Below are 27,678 nucleotides of genomic sequence, written 5' to 3' on the forward strand. Positions count from 1 at the left end.
AAGTAGAAAGTACCCATTATTAAATCTACTTAAGTAAAGTACAGATACACAAAAATTGTACTTAAGTACAGTAACAAAGTACTTGTACTTCGTTACTTCCCACCGCTTAGGGGACCCTTTTGTTCCTCTAACAGCTTCTGTGTTAGATTTAGTGAAATATGGGAGAAGGGAGTAGTTTAACTGGCCAGCTTAAAAAGCAATAAGTTATAATCGCAGTTTACTAATTTGTATTTGTAAATTCAAAGATTAAGCTCACAGCATCAGATTGTTGCTATGGTAACAAAACAATCTAACTATGAATATTGTTCTTTGAAGTTTTACAAAGTAAACTTGCCAGCTCCTTAAAATTTTGTATTTAAATGTTAAACAATTTAAAATCATTCAATTTATGTATGCCTAAACAATTGAATAAAATTTAACAGCATTGATAATATCAATAAACAAGTGTTACATGTGGTCTGTTTTAAAATATTAGTGTTTATGGGGCCCCTGAAGCCGTTGGGGGCCTGATGGAGCGGCTGACTTAATTTGGATTAAACAGAAGTGCAAATTTGTTGTTTTTAGACTAGTTGTGGATTTAAATAGCATTTCACAGGAAATCTTTTCCCGTAACATATATGTAATACTTTTACATTTCCTGTCAACTTAACATCTCTTAATACAAAAACATGGTGGACCGCCTCGAAGCCCCGGCCACCGAGCTTAGCAAGTTTTCTGGGGGAAACCCTGCCTATTGCAGTGGTGAAGTGTCAGTGTGTTCAAGGTGTTCACTATGGGAAGGGATCTGCAGACTTCCTGATTCATTTCCAATATGAGTCATAAAGCTGCCATGCGATTATAAATCTATTATTGATGTAATAATTATGAGACGCTTTGGTGGAACTAGGTCGATGGTCTCCTGCTTTATGATCAACTATTTTAATTCTATCTCTAGGTAGAAACACATAACATGGTTTTAATGTAATGCTTTTATGTGACCCTATGTGTTCACTATAAACTGTTTTTTCAAATTATAATTAAGTCATTAATTAACATTCAGATTATTGAGTTTAACCAAGTGACCCATGTCTTACATAGATGAATCAAAAATGATTATTTTCTTTCCCACCCCAGTGGACCAAGTGATCCCCAGAACATAAATAATAATTAAAAAAAAGAATATAGTTTCAGTCTAACATTATAAAAAATTACTTATATAAAATGAACTAAAATGAGACTGTTACGACCGGCGTCGTAAAGTTGATTATAAATAATGAGTCTGCAGGTGCCCGTCCCTGATTGGTTCTAAGAAGACGACGGAGATGTCCCATTGGCTGCTTTCTAGAGGTGACGGACATAAAAGCTGCTGACGTGGACTTCCTGTGTTCCATCCTCGACTCCACCGGCCGGTGTTCTGGAGTGTAGGAGTGAGCTGCCGTTTATGTTTCCTCAGTTTTTTCCTGTTTTCCTTAGTTCGGAAGGTAAGTTTTTGTCCTTTGGTTTATTTACTTTCGATTAGGTAAGTTTCTGTTACTATTTAGATAGTTTCCTTTTGTTTGTTGTTTTCGGCCTTAGCTCACTCTGAAGCCAAGTAGTCCATTGGTAACATCTTTATCAAAAAAATACATGATTTTAAAATAAATAATTATTGTCAACTTTGTGTGTGTCGGTTGTTGAGATCAGAGGAGGATGGATCCTTCATGTTACGACCTGGCCTCCTCTAGACTGGTTGTAACAGAGACAAAAGCTTTTCAGTTGCATAAAAATGTAAAAGTTATTTTTACATGGTATCTGATTGTGATTTTGTCCAGCCGTCCATTTTCTTACACCTTTGCCCCTTGTGGGATCGGGTGGGGTGTTGGAGCCTATCTCCAGCGAGACATTTCAGGCGAGAAGTGGGGTACACCCTGGACAGGTCGTCAGTCCATCACAGGGCAACACAGAGACAGATAGGACAAACAACCATGCACACACACTCTCACACTCACTAAGGAGAATGTAGAGAAAACAATTAACCTGACATTCATGATTTTTGACTGTGGGAGGAAGCCAGAGTACCCTGAGATCACAAAGAGGCACGTTTTTAACACCATTTTCCCTATTGTTTTCAAGACCACTGGTACAGTACATCAGAATGCACTCTAACATCAATCCCATTTGATTTTTCTACCACCAACAATGACCGAGTCGTTCTCCATATTTATGTTCCTCCGCAAGTATCAAAATGCACCAGATGTAGTCAGATGCCTTCAGTGATCACCGTCTATTACACGGCCTTTTCTGCCTGTCAGAAAATGATCAACAGGTGGATGAACTAACAATGACCTCATGTGCTGATGTGGTTGAGGTTCAGCTTCAACCCACAGCGCCTCACATTCCTCTGACCCCCACATGTCAGACCAACGGTTATGAGAAGCAAATTAAAACAGCAAAAAATGGCTGTAAAAGGATGTTTGAAATTCTTTAGATGAAGGTCATATTTTTAGTGCTTTTAGTCTCTAACAGAGTAAGAATAAACAGAATAAAGTCACTTTCCTGCAATTGTGTAACTTAGAAACATTTGCTAAAAGGCATTTGGTCCAAATGTAATAACATTTCAGCTATGTTTTCCTAAGATATTAAAGTGGTCAGACAAACACTAAAACCATACTGCCTTATGTCAAGAGTTGTCATTTCTGTGGCAGCAGAACAAACGGCAAAAATCTCCGAGCTTTTTTTCTCCTCATTGAACACAGAACCTGGATAAGAATAACAACAGCTCTGACAGTGTCATTCTTCAAACTCTGGCCTTCTTCTCTGTTTTCCTCTCACTTCCTCCAACACATCCCAAACGTTCCGCTCCTTGCCAAGGAAGCTGTCAGGCCAAGCAGGAGCATCTGTCCCACACGGCACTGAGCCATAATTCCATTCATGTTTGGATAAATTCACATGACTCTTTGTGTACAAGATCCAGAGTGACAACCATGACAAATCGTCTGTCCTTCTGTCCCGGACATGAGATCCATAAGCAGCTGTTTTTTCTTATGGATCTGCAAACAAAATTTATGAAATCCATTTATGTAGCTGGGCATACAAAGAAAAAGTGAGTGTGAGTATGTGTTACTGCTAGCACTAGGGGGTGATGATGCAGTAAGTTACAGGGAAGAACAAGACATCCACACTGCAGGGAGTAGACTGGTTGAAGTTAGAAGCCAAAGGTTCATCATAATGTTCAGGTTGAATATTGCTGGTTAAATGTAAAACATACCATCTACTGTAAGTCCAGATAAACATTTTAATAGTTTACTAACTTTCTCTATGTTCTTAATCCACAATGCCCATATTGGATTGCCCTCAAGAACAATTAGATTTTCTTAGAATGTGGAAAATCTGACATACATAAATACAATGCGTCAATAAAAAATTTTTTAGCTTTGTTCCGTATTGTATCTCATAAACATGATTAATTAAGCGATTTGAGTCTACTTATGCCTGCAATTTTGCTTCTGCTTTTAAATATAGCATTAGAAATGTTTCTCATATAAATGTATTTTTCAGCACAAACGTACCTTTATAAATAAAAAGAAATAAATATCAAGAGTAAGCACTTTTTTTCCCCAAATCTGTTAGTAAGTAATTTGAATTTCTAGGTTTTGACCTTGAAGTGTCCAAAACTTACATACTAGAGCCACTGGTAGCTAGGCCACCCACAGCTGTCAGTGATGCTTTATTCTCTTTAGTGGAACATTTATCAGCACTAAGTTCAAATGAGGGGGGATCTGAACTGCAACTGGTTCCAACCAGTATCCACACTGCATAATGCATCTTATGTGATGCTCAAAATCATTTTCAGAATGTAGGAAGTCCCACCAGACCTAATTTAAAAATTTTATATTTTATCCTTCCCAGCATTCAGTCTGACTATATGCACATACAGTCAGAAGCACATAGGTCTCTAAAACCAAGTCACGTTATTATGAAGCATGACATGAAGGACTTCATAGAAATGTCTTTTCGTGACACGTTTCAATTAGACTAAGAAAGAATCAGCCTTATTCCCAACGGTAAAGATGTCTGGAAATACGTTTATGATGATTTTTAGCAAAATTATAAAAGCAAAGCAAAAGGCTGAAACAACATGGTTTAACTTCAACCCATTTTAACCTCTCACACCCAAAACATTTACATGTTAGTCAGAAATAGTTGTTTAAATAAATCAACTAATTGAAAAATTCTTTGATAGTGTATCCCTGAATATCAATTAATCAAAAAGATTTTTGAAATAAGAAACTTGTTCCAACAATTCAGTTTGGACTGGGAAAAAGATAAGAACTCAGAAGAATGTCTGCCAGCATTTCAATCAGTGTTTATAGAGGAAAGTAGTTTGGTAACATAAAAACGTGACACTAAGTGAAAGCAGCTGCTCCATTGTGCACACTTTGTAAACTCCTTCCCACTTTATTTAAAAGCCACACTAGCTCATCTTTACACCTGCATCTATAATGTTGTGTGTATATGTGTGTGTGCGTGTATGCGTGTGTGTGTTCATCCACAGCTGCATAGGGACCAGAGAAAAGGGTTTGTAGTAGAAGGCAATTAAAATGCAGGAAACAAAAAACCTTCATATCTCCAATCACACAGAAGTCATGCATCCCCTCAGGACACCAGAACAGAAGGACAGGAAAAAAGACGTCCTTTGTTTGTCTAACACCGCAATGTGAGAAAGACTGGATTGGAAAACAAACAAGTTCTTCTGAAGTTCTTGAGCTATGTGTAAATATTCAAGTTGCAAAATTTAAAAAAGACAAATATAGATGCATGTTAGGGGTGCTATGGATGCCTCAACATAGTTTCTTTGCTCCCACCCCTGCTGAGGCAGCAGAGAAAATGCAAAAACATCCATCTGCAAGATAGAATCTGCACCCCAGAGTCTACAGACGGCAGACAAATTTGGACTCTTCCAGCAGTCAGACTTCTCTAACCAATTATGAGGAATTAAAATCTTGGCATGAGCCATACTGATATGTACTGGTAGCAAAGGTTATTGAGAAATCAGCAGAGATTTTGACCTGTGTGGTGTTCTGTGCCGCCCTCCTGCTTCGACCTTGAGAAACCCACTGTGCTGTCACCGTCCTTCCCGTGGGCAGCCCTGGGGAACACAAAGCAGCATAGAGATTAATGTGATGTTGGACTGCTTACATAGGCTGGGTAAACTTGCAGCAGAGTGAGGTGTCACAGTGTCATTGAGCAAGAGGCAAGTAAAAAAGACTGTTAAAACTTTGTCTTTTTCTGCGCAGGAGGGCTTTCAAACACGGACTAAACGGCAGCTGGAGTGAGAAGAAGGGCTTCAGAGAAGAGTAATATCTCAAAAATCCTCAGGTAAAATTAGTGAATTTACAGAAGAAAAATGTAATCCTTTTTTAAATAATGGCCAACTTTACCACATCATCAATGATTTAAAAAACACAATCAGTCTGAGTTTGAACAACAGGTGTCTTTTCACCTCTACTTAAGTTTTTACTTTTCTTACAATAAAAACTCAAAGATCCTTCCCCCTCTGTGTCCTTCCCCCTCCCTCATGGGTTTGTTGGGGGTGTGTGCATGTGTGGGTGTGTGTTTATGTGTGGGGAGAGAGGGAGAAGGGCAAGCAACGAGAACCAAAGGCAGCAGCCCAAACCCACCATCTAATGATGGTTATGCCAGTAAACAGAGCTGGATAACAGGAGGGAAAGTACACTGAACATTTCTTTTGAGAGAAAATGTCACAGATAATTGTTACCAGAGAGACCCAACATTTAAAATCTACAGTCTAAATCTAAATTTAATCTAATCTAATCTAAATCTGTGACGGAATTAGGCATTAGACAAGGTGAGAGGAAAATGAGTACAACTAAACATGTATTGCTGTTGCTATGCCAACATGTTTTCAATCTAGAAAGTTTCCCTATTTTTTATTTGCTGCATTTTGGTTCAGGCTGAAGGGTGAGCACATATAAATGATTCAAAAAGCATATTCTCACTAAAATGCGGTGACAGTGCAAGGTGACGCAGAAAGAGGTTGAGCTCTTCTAAATCTAGAAACTAAATAACAGAAACTAAGTTCTGTATTATATGAAAGTATTTAACTTTTCCCCCTACACAGTTGTAGGATTTGAAAGATCCTGGGTGTTTTTGTAAGACATCTTGAATGTAGCTGCTTTTGGTTGGATGAATCACAGAATGAAAGCAAAAGTAGAACTAGAAATCTCCATACAATGTCTCACTATTATATAACTTTATAATAAAGGCCAGTCTTCACTGGATTTTTTTTTGCTTGTTTAGCTTCATTTCTGCAATATTGTCAAAGGATGTAAAGACATTTGATCCCATAAGGAATCCAGATATTAAAAAGGTGCTGTGTTTCTTATCAAAGTGAACTCTCTCTAGCAAAGCATCATCTAGTCTCTGTCAGCCTGTGACTCCAATCCAGGTTTTTTTTTTTATCTGTTGGGACTTTAATTTTTTCGCGGGCTGCACAGTTGGTAGCACTGTTGCCTTGCAGCAAGAAGGTTCTGTGTTCGATTCCAGGTTTTTCTGTATGGAGTTTGCATGTTCTCCCTGTGCATGCGTGGGTTTTCTCCGGGTACTCCGGCTTCCTCCCACAGTCCAAAAACATGACTGTCAGGTTAATTGTCCTCTCCAAATTGTCCCTAGGTGTGTGTGTGTGTGTGTGCATGGTTGTGTGCCCTGTGTGTCTCTGTGTTGCCTTGCGACAGACTGGCGACCTGTCCTGGACCTCGCCTCTCGCCTGAAACGTAAGCTGGAGATGGGCACCAGCAACCCTCCCGACCCCACTGAGGGACAAGGGTGCAAGAAAATGGATGGATAGATGGATGGATGGGACTTTTATTTTGTAATGAATGAAAAGTGGGTTTTTGGTGGGTTTTCTTTTGAATGAAAAAATATATATAATCATAAAAAAGTTTTACCTAAAGTTGTCTGAAAACTCAAACATTAAGGTTTATTTTCTGTAAGGAAAAGAGATGGACATTTTGTTCAGCAACAAATTGCTTGTTAGAAAATTTTAAGTATAGCACTTCCATTTGGCACTAATGCAAAGGATTAAAAAAAAGAATCGAATCCATTTGATGATGTCTGCAGAACTTAGACTAGTGATACTTGAACAGGATTATTCTACACTGAAACATCACCTGAAAGTTTGAAAAACAAACTATAGTGTTTATTTATTTTCCTAAGGAATATTATTAGAATCTCATGTCATTCTCAGGAAAACAATATTGTTTATTGTCTTGTCTTAAAGCATGCTGGCTGGTTCAGTTCGTTAACATTTTAGTACATTTCCATCAAGAGGGACAGCTTGTAAATAAATAAATAATAAAAGTGTATTGAAAACTTGGAGTTGTTTTGATATATACACGATAAAGCATATGAGGTGTAACCTGTTAGGGTTCTAAACAGTTTCTTGTCAACTTCTGTCTGAGCCTATAAAAAAAAATCAAACACGAAATTTTAAACCAGCACAATTTGTTAATGGTAAAATGTAAAACATATATGTTTTTTTTGTTGAAATAATTGCCAATTCCTTTACTATTTGCAGTACAGAGAACTTAGGATAATTAGGGTAGGGCTCATCATTTTGACTTCTAACCATCTTGGATCTTTATAGTTCTAGTTGTTTTATGTCAAATATTTCAGGATAAGTTTAGATAAGTCAGAAAATTTGTCAGTTTTTGAAAAATGCACTAAAGTGACTTAAGACTCCCACATATGAGCGTATTGTGCATATTCTATGAAGCATGCACACTGTCCACACACGTTTGAGGTTTCAGTCAAGCATACAGATTTCCTACATTTCTCATAATAAATTCCTTCATGTCCCAGAATTAAAAATGGATACTAGCAAGTTTGATGAGCTAGTTGGGTGTCTAATCTCTTCACGAGAGCAGCCACCACACACCTGTCAGTATCACGTTCTTGCAAATAGTTGCGCCAAGTCTCAAACCTATCAGCTTGTTATTGAATATGAAATTGTTCCACCTGAACACTGTTTCCCACCGGGAAGTTTATTATATGACACAGAGTGTGCATGCAGTCGTACAAATGGATCTTTGTGCTGACCTGTCCAGTGGACATCTGGATAGAGTAAACCTCTGCAGAGTGAAGTACATCAAAGTATGTTGTGGTCGTTGAGTGAAGCTGTGAAGTCCTGCGATAGCACAGCTTACACATGAGCTTATCAGTTGTTTTTTAGCTATTTCTGTTCATTTGGTTCATATTCCTTCTAACAATGCTTTTGCTCTTACCTCTCTTTTGAAATTACGTGTTATAAAGACAGAAGAACATGATATAATGCCATGTTATGAAATATTTTAATGTTTAGCACCAGCTTACCAGCTTGATTATCAAACATTAGTATTCAGATAATTTGTATAAGAGAAGAAAGGGGCAGACTCAGTGTCATCTTGGAAAGATTAAAAATGATTCATTTATGTTATCTTGGAATTGGTTTTATCAAAATATCAATTATTTAGACAATCTCCATTTGGGTCCAGAATCTCAGTACAAAAAGGTCACAATTTATAGATGAAAAAACATGTTTTTAATCAATTTCAATAGAAAGTACACATCTTTTCAAACACCTTGAAAAAGTTCAGAGTACAGATATTTTTTTGAAATGCACTGCAGCATCTATGTTTAATGTTCTGTACTATATCATTCCATTACTATCTAGTTGTCATAAATTTCTCTTGAGGAAGCTCCTCCCCTCTAGTTTTCTTATAAAATCACTGCTGATGTTCCATTCAGCTAAATCTTCATAAAAGCAAATTAAAAGCTGAAAATAAATAACTCACTTATTGGGAGACCTTTTTTCTGGAAGTGCTCTTTTACGCCCATACCACAGGATTGATCTGAGTCGATGAAACAGTGAGTGGATCTCTACAGGACAACTACATTAGCACAGATGAATCACAAGCTTTCTTTAAATTGACAAAACACTTCTCTATATGTTGAATTTAAAAAATGAGTGATTCATAAGCATCAAGGTAGGGCTCAGTATACTTTCAATCACAGATAACTTCAGGACATCACCATTAAACTGTAGCAGTAAAAAACAGAACATGTAAAAAAAAAAAAAAAAGGCCTGTTCAGAGCTTTTATTTCAGCTTCAGAAAACATTCAAAGGTTCACTTCTTTTCATGTCTGCCAGATCAGTTCAGTAAGCCACAACAAAGGTGTAAGGACAAACTAACAACTTATTTTAGTGAAGACAATGAAGAAAATCAGTTCTTTAAATATGTATATTAAAAAATCTGCTACTAAAGAGATAGGTATATTAAAGCGATGCTAAGTTAACTTGACAGTGGTAGATACATTTCAGTCCTGACTTTGGTTACCATGAACAAATTTAAGTGACTTATTAATTGTGGTTTAATAAATGATAATTAATATATTGCAACTTTCAATTGTAAAGCTGGGGCCACAGTGTTTGTCTAAAGAACTTTCCATTAGATCCAATAAAATATTAACAAGGTTTGATGTAACTGCAGAGAAGCCTTTTAGAATCCATTTCACTTAATTACAATGCATTATAATGTTTGCTTAAGATGAGAAACCTCACCAGAAGTCTCTTTTAAAGCAGGACAGAGTAGGTGACATAAAAGACATCATATACAGTATGATATCTTTTTAACAGTGACATTACAATCAAATTTCCCTACATAAATCATCCATCCGTTCTCTTACACCCTTGTCCCTGGTGGAGTGGGGAGGGGTGCTGGTGCCTATCTCCAGCAAGACATTTCGGGTGAGAGGCGGCCACATGAATCAGTATAAGAATTTCAGGATCATAATCAGAATTTATCAGAAAAGGTTATATGCAAAAACAACACTTTGTCCTGGATTTTAAGCACTCACAGCAGTAATTATATAAAAAAAAAAATTCCCTTCTCACCCTCCACGGGTGGTCTCTTTCATCCTCTACTATATTAAGAAATTATATTTAATCTTCAGTGCTACATCCCTGCCAGCATGCCTAGGTGGGCCCCATGTGGGGGAAAGGAAGGCTGATATATGGGTTCCATATGGGTTTGTCTGCAGGTTCCACGGTGGCCCCACATGGGTTTGCCCATGTAGGGCCACAGCCTACGTGGGCCTACATGGACAAACCAATGTGGGCCCACCTCCATGTAGGGCCCATGTGGGACCACATGTGGGGCCCACACATGTGGGGCCCCACATGGGTTGTGTTATAAAAAATTCCCTTCTCACCCTCCGCGGGTGGTCTGCTTCATCCTCTGAGCTCGGGTCCTCTACCAGAGGCCTGGGAGCTTGAGGGTTCTGCAGTATCTTGGCTGTGCCTAGAACTGCACATTTCTGGACTGAGATGTCTGATGTTGTTCCTGGGATCTGTTTTAGCCACTGCTCCAGTTTGGGGGTGACTGCCCTGAGGGCCCCGATGACCACAGGCACCACTGTGGTCTTCACCTTCCAGGTCTTTTCCAGTTCCTCCCTGAGGCCCTGGTATTTCTCCAGTTTCTCGTGCTCCTTTTTCCTGATGTTGTAGTCACTTGGTATTGCTACATCCACCACAACGGTTTTACTCTGTTGTTTATCCACCACCACAATGTCCGGTTGGTTCGCCATTACCATTTTGTCTGTCTGGATCTGGAAGTCCCACAGGATCTTAGCTCGGCCATTCTCCACCCACTTTGATCTCGGGGCTTCCAGTCCATATTCTGCACAGATGTTTCTGTACACTATGCCACACTTGGCTATGTCGTTCCATGTACGCTTTCCCTGCCAGCATCTTGCACCCTGCTGTTATGTGCTGGACTGACTCAGGAGCTTCCTTGCACAACCTACACCTTGGGTCTTGCCTGGTGTGGTAGATCTGAGCCTCTATTGCTCTGGTGTTTAGGGCCTGTTCCTGGGCGGCCAGGATGAGTGCCTCTGTGCTGTCCTTGAGTCCAGCTTTTTCCAGCCATTGGAAGGATTTCCTGATATCAGCCACTTCAGTTACATTCTATGTAGGGGCTTGTTCTCCCATGATGGTACCTCCAGCATCTCATCCTCTGTTCCCCATTGTCTGAGGCATTTGCTGAGCACATCATCTGTTGAAGCTTTGTCCTTGATGCATTTATGGATCTTGGATGTTTCATCCTGGACAGTGGCTCTCACACTCACTAGTCCTCTGCCTCCTTCCTGACGGCTTGTGTACAGGGTGCTCAGGGTGCTGGATTTGGGGTGGAACCCTCCATGCAAGGTTAGTAACTTCCGAGTCTTAACATCTGTGGCCTTTATCTCTTCCATTGGCCAGCTAATTATTCCTGCAGGGTATCTGATTACAGGTAAGGCATAGCTGTTTATTGCACAGATCTTGTTCTTGCCATTGAGCTGGCTTCTCAGGACTTGCCTTATTCGTTGGAGGTATTTGGCTGTGGCTCCTTTCCTTGTGACCTCATCAAGGTTGCCATTTGCTTGTGGTATTCCCAGGTACTTGTAGCTGTGCTCTATGTCTGCTATTGTTCCTTCTGGGAGTGAGACCCCTTCTGTGTGGATGACCTTCCCTCCCTTTGAAGCCATCCGGCCACACTTCTCTAGTCCGAATGACATCCCAATGTCAGTGCTGTAGATCCTGGTGGTGTCTATCAGTGAGTCAATGTCTCGTTCGCTCTTGGCGTACAGCTTGATGTCATCCTCTGCTATTTATGCCTATGCCCTTCTGTGCCGTGCTCATGTATTTATCCATGTGCCCGCTTATCTTAGCCACTATAATGCCTGACATGAGCTTCCATGTTGTAGAGAAACAGGTTATTGACCGATAGTTGAATGGGACTGAACCCTTTGAAGGATTCTTCTGGATCAGGATTTTGCGCCCTTCAGTTAACCATTCAGGGTGAGTCCCATTTCATAGCAGCTTGTTCAGTTGAGTTGCCAGTCGCTCATGGAGGGCAGTGAGTTTCTTCAGCCAGAAGGTATGGATCATGTCAGGTCCTGGTGCTGTCCAGTTTTCATACCTGAGACTCTTTCTTGGACATCTGCCACAGTGATGGTTACCGGGGCTTGCTCAGGGAGGTTGCTGTGGTCCTCTCATAGAGAGGATAGCCACTGCATTGTTGTTGTGGGACGCCTCCCTTTCCCATATGCCTTTCCAGTATTGTCCAGTCTCCAGCCTTGCTGGGTCTGCTCTGTTGTTAGTACCCTGCCATTGGGAGTACACTTTAGCTGGTTGGGTGGAGAAGAACCGGTTAATCCTCCTGGCTTCATTCTCTCTCATGTATCTCTTTAGGCGGCTGGCCAAGGCTTGGAGCCTTTGTTTGGCAGTTTCGAGTGCTTCAGGTATGGGCATCTGGCTGTACTTCTTGGGTACTGATCTTTTCATTGCACCCCTTTGTAGCTCTGACAGTTGGCTCACTTCCCTCCTAGTTATCTTGATTTTAGCCTCTAACCGTCTTTTCCATGGTGGGTATTGGGTCTCATGGTTGCTCTCAAGGATCACTGATGCTGAGCTGTATATCAGCTCATTGGTTTCTGTTATGGTGTTGGTAGGGATCATTCTCAATGCTGCATTCACATCTTCAATGAGACTTTCTGATGGTGCTTCACTCAGCCGTTGTAATTGGCGTCGGGTTTGCCTGGTGTTCATTCGGGCCACGATCCTCTCTCTCAGGTCAGTTGCTGCCCTGTTCAGCTTTGATGGTTTATTTTTTACTGTGGCTACATACCCAGTTTCTGGGCAGGTAGTTGTAGTTAACTCCCCTCTGACCTGACGTCCTGGCTCCTCCCCCTTGCCGTAGCATTTGTGTTGTACCTCATCAATCTCAAGTTGTGACAGCAGTTGCCGTTTGCGGATGTTGGAATGCTGAGCTACTAGTTGTAAATGACAATAGACCCAAAAAGCTTTAAAGCAGTTAATAAGACAAGCTATATGTTTACTGTTTCTTCTCTGTCCTCAAACTGAAAACTACAAGTTGTCATCGGCTTCTATAAATCCTACAGTCATAATTAATACATTAGAATGTGCTCCAATGAGGCACATTCTAATGTATTGTCAGATTAAAAGCAAGTTTTGAAAATCCATCCATTTTCCTGCACCCTTGTCCCTCAGTGGGGTCGGGAGGGTTGCTGGTGCCCATCTCCAGCTGGCATGCCAGGCGAGAGGCGGGGTACACCCTGGACAGGTCGCCAGTCTGTCGCAGGGCAACACAGAGACACACAGGACAAACAACCATGCACACACACACTCACACCGGAAAGGCCAATTAACCTAACAGTCATGTTTTTGGACTGTGGGAGGAAGCCGGAGTACCCGGAGAGAACCCACGCATGCACAGGGAGAACATGCAAACTCCATGCAGAAAGACCAGGGCCGGGAATTGAACCCAGAACCTTCTTGCTGCAAGGCAACAGCTCTACCAACTGCGCCACTGTGCAGCCCAAGTTTTGAAAATATGAAATAAAATTAAAATTACCTTTAATCATTATGCCCATATTTCTGTATTGAAAAGTTTTAATTGGTCTGATTTAATTTTCTAATCCTACTAATCTTTATCAGCTATAAGCAGGAAATCCCCATAATTATCAAAAATAAAGGCTTAAAAAGATTCTACATTAAATGTGACTAGTTTCACTTAGCGAATTAAGTTACTGGAATAAATAGTTTTTATCTAATTTAATTATTAATTTAAGAAGGTGAGGAGTGTGTAATGTAGCGCAGGTAATGTAGGTTTGAGTTATTTGTTTTTACATAATTCTCCATAAATAAATTAGCCACGTACGTACAAAATGTGTGTTCATGAATTTATAGATGGGACAATCCATTAAAAATAATCAGTGTTCCAACAAAAAAATAAATAGTTGATCAGTGAATTAAAATCCTATCTGATCCATTCTGATGTGAGATCACTTAAGCTCTCAGCTCTCTTTGCCGTTTACCCTTCAGGCAGCATCTAATGGGGCTAAGAGCCTCCCAAGTGTGAGGTTTTGGTTTTCTCTGTATTAATTACTTCCTGTGTTGTCTTCCCCTTGATTGCCCCCAGCTGTCCCTTGTTTCACCTGATTACCTTCCCTGTGTATTTACTCGCACCTGTGTCTCTTGTTCCCTGTCGAGTCCTTGTCTTAGATGTCATTGTCGCATGTCTTGTTCCAGTCTTGTTTCCAGTGCTACCAGTGTCTGAGTTCCTAGTCTCATTGCTCACCTGTGCTGCATGGACTTCTGTACACCTTGTTAATTATCATTAAAACCATAATTTTTGCACCTCAACCCTGGGTCTAGCCGTATCAGTCCTCACCTACAACTCCAATTCATGACACCAAGTACATCCATCAAAGTGCTTTAACAATAGTGCGCAGCATGGAGGCCATCACAGTCTTCCTCCATCTAGTCAGATGTGCAACTAAAAAGCACCAATGACCCATCCAATACCATAAACCATTAAGTCTTCTGTTGTTTTAGCATGATTTGTGCAATGTGAGGTCTTCACAACGGCTTCGCCTTGATATGAATACATGAAATATTTGGTTACAACAAAAGGATAATAAGGGTGGACTGCTCTAAATTTACTTTTTAAATTCTAACACTGATAGCTTTATTTCTCCAGGTTGGAGAAGATCACCTGCTTTCAGCCACACAGGCAAAGGCCACCATTAATCGTTGACAGCACTGAAAGAAATACAGGAAATGTCAGCAGCAGTTTGCCTACGATGGCTGCAGGCACAAAAGGGAAACATTTCTGTGACATTTGGAGATTTCTGAAAAAGAAAAGGGAAAAACAATAAATTGAGTGGAGTAGGGGAAGGAGGGTTGAATGCATATGTCTAAGGTGGCTCATGATGCTAACCTTTCTAACATGCTAACCTTTTAGAAGTGGCTATTTTGTTTGTGATTTTACACTTTTTTTAAATTTATCATAGCATTTTATACAGAGAGCAAAAAGTTAACTCCTTAAGATAAAGTCTCATAAAAATACAGCAATACAAATTGCTAATCATTACATTATAATATAAAGAAACGGCAGAATTCCGATGCAATGTCCGAAAGAAAAAACTTGACCCTTCGGTGGGAAGGAAAGGTGGAACACAATATGATCAATCATCAAAAGACCATAAATTCAGTCAATCAACTCTAAAAGGAAATCCTAACAGATTATCTTTGAAATATATAAATAAATGCCCGATAATGCTGTGAGCTTGTAAAAGACTTATTTGAGCAACATTATCACATGAACATTGACAATGAGCTCAACTCTACAGGATGTGCATTTCAAATGAGGTTTATTAACTGAAGCTCGTTACTCTACAACAGTGTTTCTCAATTTTGGTCCTCACCCTGTCCTGCATGTTTTAGGTATTTCCCTTCTGCCACACACCTGGATTGAATATTTTGGTGATTAACAGGCCTCTGCAGTACTTGATGGTCATGCAATCACTTGAATCAGCTGTTCTGGAGTTGTTCTGTTCTGGCACATCTAAAACATGCAGAGCAGGGAGGAATGAGGATTGGAATTGAGAAGCACTGCTCTACAATGATTTACTTTGTAATTTAGAGACAAAATCTGGTGAGAAGCGACAGTTGAGACTTCAAAAAACAAAAAGGAAAATCTTTCAAATTAGATTATAGCACAACACAAAATCTTTGTTATACATTTTTTAAGAAGTTGTCAAAATACGTCCAGCCCTTGGACAATTATGTCATTGCTTTATCCAGTGGGGATGTTGTTTTAGACTCATCCACAGAAAAATTCAAAATGTTCTCAAGCACTGACTGAGGGTTTTTTTCAGTTCTCTGAAATTGTTGGTATGAACCACTTTGATAAGAAACACTTTCATCTATGTGTTATGTGTACAGCATTAAAACAAGTGTGGTGCACTAAGTAAATAGATGATTTTGTGCATCTGAGTGCACTTCAGCTCCAACAATGATCAACTCTCCGCCCACAAAGCTTCCATCTTAACGTAAAGCCAGAGTAGCAGTGCCCACTCACTCCACTTGAGCTTACATGAAATGATTTTAGTGGTTTTCAGTGAGCTCTCAGAAATGTTCAAAAAGCAGAAGAAGTGAAACTCTGTATACAAACTGTATACTAAAGGTGTGACATTTAGTTTATACCTACGCTGAAAGGTCTCACATTTGAATTTCTGTGTATGTTTTAAATCTTCTGATTTCATCTCTTTTTACTGGTTTAGAGGAACGCCTAAAGGGGGAGCCTACAATGTGGCCAAGAAAACATCTGCTTTCAATAAATATTCACTTATAGCCAAAACTAACAAATGACACAGATCTGGAGAATGACAGTGCAGCCTTCTTTCTGAAGAAAACATTCAGGCTGGCTAATAGCTTCAGCAGACACATTAGAGGCTGGATGGGATGAGGTTCTCCATCAGACCGCTCCCCTTAAATGATCTACTGCGACTCACTGTGGCTTTGGGGTGTAAAACACCAGGCAAACGTGATATCCAACATCAGAGTTAACAAATCACTTCTGCTCTGTGCCACAATTTACCTGGTTAGAACAGCTGCACTGAATCAATTAGAACAGCACGGACTCACAGTGTACACCAAAACTGAAGATAAACAACAATGGGATTTGGGAACCACATGAGTAACAGCTAAATGTCAAGACTTGTCCTATTCATAAAAATCAGGTACAGTGCATGATTTTTATGCACTGTGCGCACCCCCTATGGGTCCTATGACCACCTCCTCCCCAGCCCAGATGTTTGATGCAGACACTTTCAATTATTTATAAAAAATATTTACATTGTCTTTCATTACTCATGTTATTTGCATTCATTTTAATTTTGTAATCCATAGAACTTTACGGAAAAGCATCCATTGATTGCATTCATTCATTAAACTTGACTAAATACATGATGGATTTACAAAAATGGGTAACCCGTATTCCATTATCGTTTCTTCTAATAGATGAAAAAATGACTATAGCAAGAAAAAAAATCCAGCAGCTGTTATGTCAGAGGAACAGATAGTTATGGATTTTGCAAAGAGGATGGAAATGAAGGTGATCAACACATATTTTAAGACGCAGGGACATAGAGTCACAAACAGGTGGACAATATCCTTTGCAGCAAATGCCACATGAAAGAGGGTAAGGATCACAAAGTAGTACAGAGAGAGTCATGCAAATTAGCCTAGAGGGGTAGTGTGTAGGATGAAATTGGAAGCAAAGAAGAGGAATAAAGTACAGGCAGGCCTGAGGATTAGATAGTTGGAACTGGAGAAGAAAAGTTGCAAAACATTCAGGTCGGAGCTGAGGAAGGGAACTGGATCACTACAAGAGGACTGAGAAAGGACGGCTAAGGTGGTGAGACAAACTGGGAGAAAAGCGAGTGAAGGAAGTTCATATCAGAGGAAAGAAGACGAGAAAAGTGGAGTGGAATGATGGAATGCTGGAAAATATTCAAAGAACGAGCAAAGAGAGCAGCGGGAAAGCCTTATGCTCTTCAGAAGAAGAAGGCTTCTGAAGAGTAATGTGAGAAGGTCAGACAATAAGTAAGGTGAAAATGATCTATCCCTCTCTACAAACTAGAGAGGTACTGGCTACAGGTCAGGCTGATAAAAGCTAAACCGTTAAAAAAAGGGGAATTTTGGGCAGCTGATGAATGAGAAAAATGACAGAGAGAGGAGGACAGAGGGGATGGAAATTGGAAGAAGAGGAAGGAAGGTAGGAAAATTAGCAAGGATGGAGCTAGATGCTGCTCTGAAGAGCATTAAGTGTGGAAAGACATTTGGTCTAAATGACACAACTGTATAGTTATGGAGATGCCTGGTAGAGAGCACAGTGGTGTTTTGGACCAGCTAGTTTGACAGCATTCTGGAGAGTAAGACGAAGTTGAGTGATTGGGGGAGGAGCATGCTGGCATGATTTTCAGTGAAATCTTTTCTTTCCAGGCAACATTTTGAAACAGTGATCCACGCTTTTATCTCGACTCGACTGGATTACTGTAACGCACTTTATCTGGGAGTCAGTCAGTCGCTGCTCTCACGTCTGCAGCTGGTTCAGAATGCAGCTGCAAGACTTTTGACAGGAACTCGGAAGAGGGAGCATGTGACCCCTGTCCTGGCCTCACTTCACTGGCTGCCTGTATATTTTAGGATTCATTTTAAAATTCTTTTGTTTGTTTTTAAATCACTGCATAATCTTGCCCCGGCTTACCTCTCTGAGCTTCTTCACCCCTACGTACCTTATCGGTCACTCAGGTCAGCAGATCAGCTGCTCTTGGAGGTACCAAGATCCAGGAGGAAGCTCAGAGGGGTCAGGGCTTCTCTGTCATAGGTCCTAAGTTATGGAATGACTTGCCTTTGCAGGTCAGAGAGGCCCCTTCACTGTCCACTTTTAAAGTTCGTCTTAAAACCCATTTATTTTACTTGGCTTTTAACTCCTGCGGGATCTAGTTTTAGAGTGTATGTTTTTGTTTTTAAACTGTAAGAGTTTTTTTTTTTTTTTATGCTGTGTTTTAATGTACAGCACTTTGTATCAGCTGTGGTTGTTTTAAAGTGCTTTATAAATAAAGTTGGTATGGTATGGTATGGTAAGACCAGAGGGATGTATAGAGTTGCAGTAATTACAGAGGGATAAAGTTGATGAGCCACATAATGAAGTGCAGGGAGTTGTTAAAGTGAGGGTAAGATCAGTGAGCAGCAGTTTGGTTTCATGCCCAGAAATTACACAACCTCTCCTCTCCTTGGGCTGCCACCTTATCGTGGTGGAGGGGTTTGAGTGTCCCAATGATCCTAGGAGCTATGCTGTCTGGGGCTTTATGCCCCTGGTAGGGTCACCCAAGGCAGACAGGTCCTAGGTGAGGAACCAGACAAAGCGCAGCCCGAAGACCCCTTATGATGGACACAAACTTTGGATCTGGCGTTCCCTCGCCCAGACGCGGGTCACCGGGGCCCCACTCTGGAGCCAGGCCTGGAGGTGGGGCACGATGGTGAGCGCCTGGTGGCCGGGCTTTTACCCACGGAGCCCGGCCGGGCTCAGCCCGAAGAGGAGACGTGGGTCCCCCTTCCGATGGGCTCACCACCTGTCGGAGGGGCCAAAGGGGTCGGGTGCATTGTGCTATGGGCGGCAGCCGAGGGAGGGGACCCTGGCGGTCTGATCCTCGGCTGCAGAAGCTGGCTCTTGAGACGTGGAACGTCACCTCTCTGGTGGGGAAGGAGCCGGAGCTAGTGTGCGAGGCTGAGAGGTTCCGGCTAGAAATACTCGGCCTCACCTCGACACATGGCTCTGGTTCTGGAACCAGTCTCCTTGAGAGGGGCTGGACGTACTTCCACTCTGGAGTTGCCCATGGTGAGAGGCGCCGGGCAGGAGTGGGCATACTTGTTGCCCCCCATCTGGGCGCCTGTACATTGGGGTTCACCCCGGTGAACGAGAGGGTAGCCTCCCTCCGCCTATGGGTGGGGGGACGGGTTCTGACTGTTGTTTGTGCTTACGGGCCGAACAGCAGTTCAGATTACCCACCCTTCTTGGAGTCCTTAGAGGGGGTACTGGAGAGTGCCCCTCCTGAGGACTCCCTTGTTCTACTGGGGGACTTCAACGCTCACGTGGGCAATGACAGTGAGACCTGGAGAGGCGTGGTTGGGAGGAACGGCCCCCCCGATCTGAACTCGAGTGGTGTTCTGTTGTTGGACTTCTGTGCTCGTCACGGATTGTCCATCACGAACACCATGTTCAGGCATAAGGGCGTCCATATGTGCACTTGGCACCAGGATGCCCTAGGTCGCAGTTCGATGATTGACTTTGTCATCGTCTCATCGGATTTGCGGCCGTATGTCTTGGATATTCTGGTGAAGAGAGGTGCAGAGCAGTCCACTGACCACTACCTGGTGGTGAGTTGGCTCCGGTGGTGGGGGAGGAAGCCGGTCAGACCTGGCAGGCCCAAAGGTGTAGTGAGGGTCTGCTGGGACCGTCTGGCGGAGTCCCCTGTGAGACGGAGCTTCAACTCTCATCTCCGGCAGAACTTCGAGCACGTCTCGGGGGAGATGGGGAACATTGAGTGTGGACCATGTTCCGTTCCTCCATTGCCGAGGCGGCCTATCGGAGCTGCGGCAGCAAGGTTGTTGGTGCCTGTCGCGGCGGCAACCCTCAAACCCGTTGGTGGACACCTTCGGTGAGGGATGCTGTCAAGCTGAAGAAGGAGTCCTATCAGAAGCAGCTGATGGGTACCGGCAGGTGAAACGGCATGCGGCTTGGGTTGTCACTGAGGCAAAAACTCGGGCGTGGGAGGAGTTTGGAGAAGGTGTTTGACCGTGTCCCTCGGGAGGCCATGTGGGGGGTACTCCGGGAGTATGGGGTACCCGGCCCTTTGATACGGGCTGTCAGGTCCCTGTATGACCGGTGTCAGAGTCTGGTCCGCATTGCCGGCAGTAAGTTGGGCTCGTTTCCGGTGAGAATTGGACTCCGCCAAGGCTGCCCTTTGTCACCAATTCTGTTCATTACTTTTATGGACAGAATTTCTAGATGCAGCCGAGGTGTTGAGGGGATCCGTTTTGGTGGCCTTAGGATCGCATTTCTGCTTTTTGCGGATGATGTGGTCCTGTTGGCTTCATCGGAACGTGATCTGCAGCTCTCAATGGAGCGGTTCGCTGCCGAGAGTGAAGCGGCCGGGATGAGGCTCAGTGCCTCCAAATCCGAGGCCATGGTCTTGAGCCGGAAAAGGGTAGAGTGCCTTCTCCGGGTCAGGGGGGTCGTCCTGCCTCGAGTGGAGGAGTTTAAGTATCTGGGGATCTTGTTCACAAATGAGGGAAGAAGGGAGCGGGAGATCAACAGGCGGATTGTGGCAGCGTCTGCCATGAAGCGGGCATTGTACCAGTCCGTCGTGGTAAAGAGAGAGCTGAGCCAAAAAGCAAAGCTCTCGATTTACCGGTCGATCTACGTTCCCACCCTCATCTATGGTCATGAGCTTTGGGTCATGACCGAAAGAACGAGATCACGGGTACAAGCGGCCGAAATGGGTTTCCTCCGCAGGGTGGCTGGGCTCTCCCTTAGAGATAGGGTGAGAAGCTCGGTCATCTGGGAGGGACTCAGAGTAGAGCCGCTGCTCCTCCACGTCGAGAGGAGCCAGTTGAGGTGGCTCGGGCATCTGGTAAGGATGCCTCCTGGACGCCTCCCTGGTGAGGTGTTCCGGGCACGTCCCACCGGGAGGAGGCCTCGGGGAAGACCCAGGACACGCTGGAGGGATTACGTCTCTCGGCTGGCCTGGGAACGCCTTGGGATTCCCCCGGAGGAGCTGGAAGAAGTGGCTGGGGAGAGGGAAGTCTTGGCCTCCCTTCTGAAGCTGCTGCCCCCGCGACCCGACCCCGGATAAGCGGAAGAAAATGGATGGATGGATGGATGGATGGATGGATGGATGGATATAATCTGTTGTTAGAAAATTTGTGCCTGACCAAGACAAAAATGTGTTGAAATATTTAACACATACAGTGTGTTATAATGTTCTGTACATTTTAACACATTGCATGTTAAAATGAACACAAAATGTGCATTAAAGGTAATACATTTTTGTGTTATTTTTTTAACATGTCTTTTTTAAGAGAGTTGTTCCTCGCACCCTGCTGTGCCAGGCCATTATCCTCAAGAGCCGCTGACTCCCAAGTGCGAATTACAGCCTTGGTAATTAATATATTACCAGTTGAACTGTCTGAAATGACCATCAGCTAAGCCAAGTTGCATTTAGCTGTAAAGTTTGTTTTTATTCAAACTTCAGCAGTTTTCTAGTTCTGTTGGGGTAGTGACATCAATTTGTGACATCACACAAATTGATGTCACAGAGAGTGATGCATTGATGTCACAAGGCTGCAGTCTTGAATTCTACGGTCATTACCACTGCAGAAGTCGCAGAGTATTGTCTCTTAACAAGTGATTGTGTATTTGGATATATCTACAGAGTCAGCTCAATATGTGGTTGTTTGACACATTGAGAAAAGTCAGCATGTTGTTCGTCAACAGAAAGACTCTGACGGAAGAAAATGAGGAGAAAATGAACTGGATTAAAATTAGGAATATAAAGCTGGAGAAGGAGAAAAGCGCCGTCTTGCTCAAGATAAACACTGCCCTGGAGCTGGAAAACATTGCCCTGAAGCAGGATAACACTGCCCTAGAGGAGGAGAACACCGTTCTGGAGCAGAAAAGTGCCATCTTGGTGAAGATAATCACTGAACTGGAGCAAGAAAACACTGCCCTAGAGAAGGAGAAGACCGCTCTGGAGCAGAAAAGCACTGTGTTGGAGCAGATAAACACTGCCCTGGAGCAAGATAACACTGCCCTAGAGAAGGAGAACACCGCTCTGGAGCAGAAAAGTGCCATCTTGGAGAAGATAAGCACTGCCCTGGAGCAAGAAAACACTGCCCTAGAGAAGGAGAAGACCGCTCTGGAGCAGAAAAGCACCGCGTTGGAGCAGATAAACACTGCCTTGGAGCAGGAAAACACTGCCCTAGAGAAGGAGAACACCGCTCTGGAGCAGAAAAGTGCCATCTTGGAGAAGATAAGCACTGCCCTGGAGCAAGAAAACACTGCCCTAGAGAAGGAGAAGACCGCTCTGGAGCAGAAAAGCACCGTGTTGGAGCAGATAAACACTGCCTTGGAGCAGGAAAACACTGCCCTAGAGAAAGAGAAGACCGCTCTGGAGAAGAAAAGCACCGTGTTGGCGCAGATATACACTGCCCTGGGGCAGGAAAACACTGCCCTAGAAAAGGAGAGGACCGCTTTGGAGCAGAAAAGCACCATGTTGGAGCAGATAAACACTGCCCTGGAGCAGGAAAACACTGCCCTAGAGAATGAAAAGACCACTCTGGAGCAGAAAAGCACAGTGTTGGAGCAGATAAACACTGCACTGGAGCAGGAAAACACTGCCCTAGAGAATCAAAAGACCACTCTGCAGCAGAAAAGCACCATGTTGGAGCAGATAAACACTGCCCTGGAGCAGGAAAACACTGCCCTAGAGAAGGAGAAGACCGCTCTGGAGAAGAAAAGCACCGTGTTGGAGCAGATAAACACTGCCCTGGAGCAGGACAACACTGCCATGAAGAAGGAAAAGACCACTCTGGAGCAGAAAAGCGCAGTCTTGGAGCAGATAAACACTGCCCTGGAGCAGGACAACACTGCCATGAAGAAGGAAAAGACCACTCTGGAGCAGAAAAGCGCAGTCTTGGAGCAGATAAACACTGCCCTGGAGCAGGAAAATACTGCCCTAGAGAAGGAAAAGGCCGATCTGGAGCAGAAAAGCACCATGTTGGAGCAAATAAACACTTACTTGGAGGAAATAAACACCGCCTTCGAGCAGGAATACACCACCTTGCAGAAGAAGGGCACCATCTTTGAGAATATATACAAAAACCTGCAGCTTCAAGTGGAACAGTTGGAGAAAAGGCTGAGGGACACAGAGAAGCAGCAGAAATAGCTGCCAGTAGTAAGTCTTGTCTGGCCATCATGAATACAGCCTGTCTGTTTCAGACCAGCGACAGAAGCAGCAACCTGTATTCAGATGTGTGGTCGGAGACTTCTCCACTACACTTTTGAAAATGCAATATGCACTACACTTCTCCAGGGCTCTGGAGAAGTGAGCCTCGTAGTAAGTCTTGTCGGTCTCTGGTTTGACCTGCAGGGCTTGGCAGCGAGTCCTGTCTGTCTTCTGCCCAACCTCCAACACTTTGTACCTAGTCCCATTGGTCTCTCGGCTAACCTCCAGGGCTTCGTAGTAACTGCATGGAGTTTGCATGTTCTCCCCATGCATGCATGGGTTCTCTCCGGGTACTCCGGCTTTCTCCCAAAGTCCAAAAGCATGACTGTTAGGCACCTGACAATCCTACCCATGGGATCACTAATCACATCACTAATCATGTGTTTTGCGGCTGTTTCAGACCAGCCACAGAAGCAGCAGCCTGTAGTCAGACGTGTGGTTGGAGACTTCTCCACTACACTTTTGAAAATGCAATATGCAATACACTTCTCCAGGGTTTCATAGCGAGTCCTGTCGGTCTCCTGCCCGACCTCCAACGCTTCATAGCTAGTCCTGTTGGTCTCTCGGCTAACCTCCTGGGCTTCGTAGTAAGTCTCGTTGGTCTCCGGTCTGACCTGCAGGGCTTGGTAGCGAGTCCTGTCGGTCTCCTGCCTGACCTCCAGAGCCTCGTAGACTATGTCTCTCGGCTGGCCTGGGAACGCCTTGGGATTCCTCCGGAGGAGCTGGAAGAAGTGACTGGGGAGAGGGAAGTCTGGGCCTCCCTTCTGAAGCTGCTGCCCCTGCGACCTGACCCCGGATAAGCGGAAGAAAATGGATGGATGGATGGAAATTACACAACAGATTCAAGTGGACTAGGAAATAAAACACTAAAGAATAACTAAACCTAAGAAACACAATTAAACTGGAGTAACAAAGAATTACTCCAGTTTAGAAAAGGCTGAGGGACACAGAGCCTTGTTAAAATAATGTTATAATGTTAAAATAAAATAAACATTATAAACTAGAATCACTAAGGAAGGACTGAACTAAAGAAAAACAGAAACAAGACTGATCTACTAAGAAATAAACTAAGGAACACAAAATAAACAAACCTTAAAACAACTCAGGATCCTAACAATCTGTGTAAAGTAAAACTATCATAGTTATGTGTCTTGGAAAGTCACTCTTTTAAATGAGTGTTCAAATTATATTTTATAAAATTTCTATGGAAATTTGTGTTATTACTGTGCCTATTTACCTAGATTGCCCATTTTGTTCATATGGGACTAATTTAACAAACATGAAAGTCGTTTCTTCTCATCGCCGTTTGATTACTGGATGACCTTCTGTGGACCTCAAGAGTTTGCAACAATATTTGTTTAGCGATAGATGACACTGTAGAAAAGCAATCCTTTGTGTTATTGCTTTAGTGTATGTCTGTCAGATAACTACGTTACTATGCTTTCCTTACAAAGCACTGCATAATCATACCTTTAGAGTAAACTGCAGAACAAATTACTGATTAAAAAAATAAGGGTTTTAGTCTTGGTTCTCAGCAATTACAGCCTCCTGTGTTTTCAGATATTCTCTGCTCCAAAGTACTCTTACTTGATGACATGCCAATGAGGTAATTCAACCACTAACACAGCTCAATTCTTAGGACTGTTTACTTTCTATTAATAATGATTGGGAAGTACTGCTACAGGCCATGTTTAGTAAAGCTCAACCTCTCTAGATTACCTGGGGTGCAAAATAATTAAGATGTCCCTTTACTTAAGACAGAAAAAGATCTATCTATGTGTTCACTGATAGAACCCAAATGTTTGTTCAGTGGTGGAATTCATAAAATCAGGTCACAAAAGTCAACATTAAAGAGCTTAAAGCACATCTATTTTGGAGCTTTGTCATTGAAGATACTCTAGTGGCAAACCAGAGTTGGTGTCTGAAATGGTTTTTCACTGGTTCTGTCAAACCAAATTATCAAATAATTTTTTTTGGTTTTCCACAGGTTGAACACCACAATGAAACCACATCATAACTTCACTTAATGCTCTCTTCAGACTGTCACAATAATACATTTTCCTGGACAATAAATTGACCCAGAAATTATAGCAAGAAAATATTGTCATTTTGAGACCATTTTCAACTAATATAATAATAATAATAATATATTTTCAAAATAAGGAACAAATCATGCCTCTTCTTTTAAATGTATACATGGATGTTTTATCAAAGAAGCTACAAAATTGTGGGACAGGATGTGTTGTTGGTGGGACCATAATTCACCATTTCATGCTTGCTGATGGTCTAGTTATTCAGTCCATGTAGTGCCGGTCTCCCACAATTATTGAAGATCTGCTCACAATATGGTCAGAAGAACATTATGTACAAGGCACTGAAAAGTTTCATCATGATTATAAAAACGAGGGAGAAACAGAAGTTGGTACAGTACTTCCTGACTTGTCTTTAATTGATTTATTGTTTATTGTAACAGGCTTAGTTATCTGAATCTTTTGAGAATCACATTGCTGCAATAAAAAGAAATAAACAATGTTTATAAATTGACATAAAAACGGTATTTACAGATTTTGTTGAAAGCAAGGATCATAAACTCTCTTCCAGGAATCAACCTGAAGCAAGCAAACATTCTAAATTTGAACCTTTTTGTTACTTTGCATCTGTGTTAAACAGATCCAAACACAGATAGCAATGATATTGCTAAAGATATCATTGATATCTTAAGCAAAGTGATTTTTTGATTTTGTTATGTCCACCTCCTGCAGCCTGAAAAGGATGCAGCGTGGCCCCTCTAAAAGGTTGTGCTACTGGAAGTGTTACAGCATTAGGAGCTGGAGTTAAAGCATCAAAGGACTGACTGACTATGCAAATTATGGCTTTGCATTAGCAGAGTGAAGAGTTCGGGGTGGGGAAAGTTTCCAGTTTAGTCATTAAAGCACCATCATCTGTCCTTATCCACACTTCATATATTGTGTTTTTTCGCTCATGCTGTTCCTTGCTCTGTGATCCTTAGGGGACCTCTGCCAGCCAACAGATAAAGCTGGAGGATTTGCGCTCACTCCCGGCAGTCATCCAAGCAGCTATCAGGGAGGGTTGCAGAGAAGAAAAATACAATGAAATGCATCTATATCTGTCAAGTGACCCCATGGCTGAAATATAAAGTGTGGAATATAGTAGAAAAAGTGTGAGCAAGGGGAGGAAGAATAATACTGTACATGGTAAATTTGTACCTTGTAGAGAAATGAGCGGCATGGAGTGGGCTGAGGAGGAGGAGATGAAGAAGATTCTAACAACTCAGGAAGCCAATCATATATTTTATCCAATTTAAAACTGCCTTTGCTTGCAGTGTTAACTTTTCTGAAAACAGATGGCTTCTGATCTCTTTGCACTGAGTGACTCCTGCTCCATATCAAACAGACCCAGCTGTACTCGGCACCCTTTCCATCCATGCAGTGCTGCAAGTCAGTCTGAGTGGAAGGTATGTTTTAGCACAATTAGGAGGACATGGAGTTCAAAAGACAAAAATAGGAACAAAAACAGATTTAGGCTCCAAACAATCACAAAAACAGTGTCATCTTAATAACACTTAATCTTAAAAATTATTTTCTAGCATAATTTTTTTTAAAAGAACATTAGCAAGTATGCTTTTATTTTGCAATGTTTCCTGAATGATGCTCTTCTTTTCAAAGGCTAAGCCCACATACTTCATGCAGTCACATTTTGATTGGTCTGTTAGGGGCAAAACTTTGAAGAATGTTTATTTCCTCCAGCATGTGTTGCTGTTGGTATTAGAACCTGCTGCGGTTCCATTCTGGGCACTCAGAAGACACAGAACAAACACTCTGCTGAGTTGTTTTTTTAGGAAATTGTACAAATCTGCAAGTCAGAGCTTCTATTCTGTATAACACCTGGTGCATCTAAGCACTGGTCATGATCGGTGCTTAGGTGCACTGGTCATGACCATGACCCTATAAATGATACATTTGGATTATTTCATCAGAATACATTTTAATCAAAAATGCACATGTCAACATAGCTACTGTAAGGTGATGATGAAACTTTAATTTCTTATGACATTCTGTGTTTTTGGTCCCTTGAAATAAAAATCAGACATACAATAGTGTGATTTTTGTGAGATTTTCAAGGTTACATTACTGCAATAAATAAATAAACTACCTTTATTGCTTTTTACACATTTTACCAGGCATGCCAACAAATTGTCTCCTTTATATTGATAAAAATGTACTA

At 42.2% G+C, this 27,678-nt stretch overlaps 1 protein-coding gene and 1 long non-coding RNA gene across 4 annotated transcripts in view; one reads left to right on the forward strand and one right to left on the reverse strand.

The window, feature by feature from the left end:
* The window catches only part of adam19a (ADAM metallopeptidase domain 19a), a 182,697-nt gene that overhangs the window by 140,485 nt on the left and 14,534 nt on the right, over positions 1–27,678 (reverse strand). For all 3 annotated transcript variants that reach the window (XM_081600059.1, XM_081600058.1, XM_081600057.1), the window contains exon 2: positions 5,028–5,107. In XM_081600059.1, coding sequence (XP_081456185.1) covers positions 5,028–5,107 — 80 coding nt within the window. The remainder of the gene's footprint in view (positions 1–5,027; positions 5,108–27,678) is intronic.
* On the forward strand, positions 347–27,525 carry LOC145548944 (uncharacterized). The gene is made up of 3 exons (XR_014084892.1): positions 347–1,460; positions 5,256–5,337; positions 26,444–27,525. It is a non-coding gene; the product is annotated as an uncharacterized LOC145548944 (long non-coding RNA).

The sequence above is a fragment of the Poecilia reticulata genome, chromosome 18, assembly GCF_904066995.2.
Source record: "Poecilia reticulata chromosome 18, P_reticulata-male-v2, whole genome shotgun sequence".
NCBI lineage: Eukaryota > Metazoa > Chordata > Actinopteri > Cyprinodontiformes > Poeciliidae > Poecilia > Poecilia reticulata.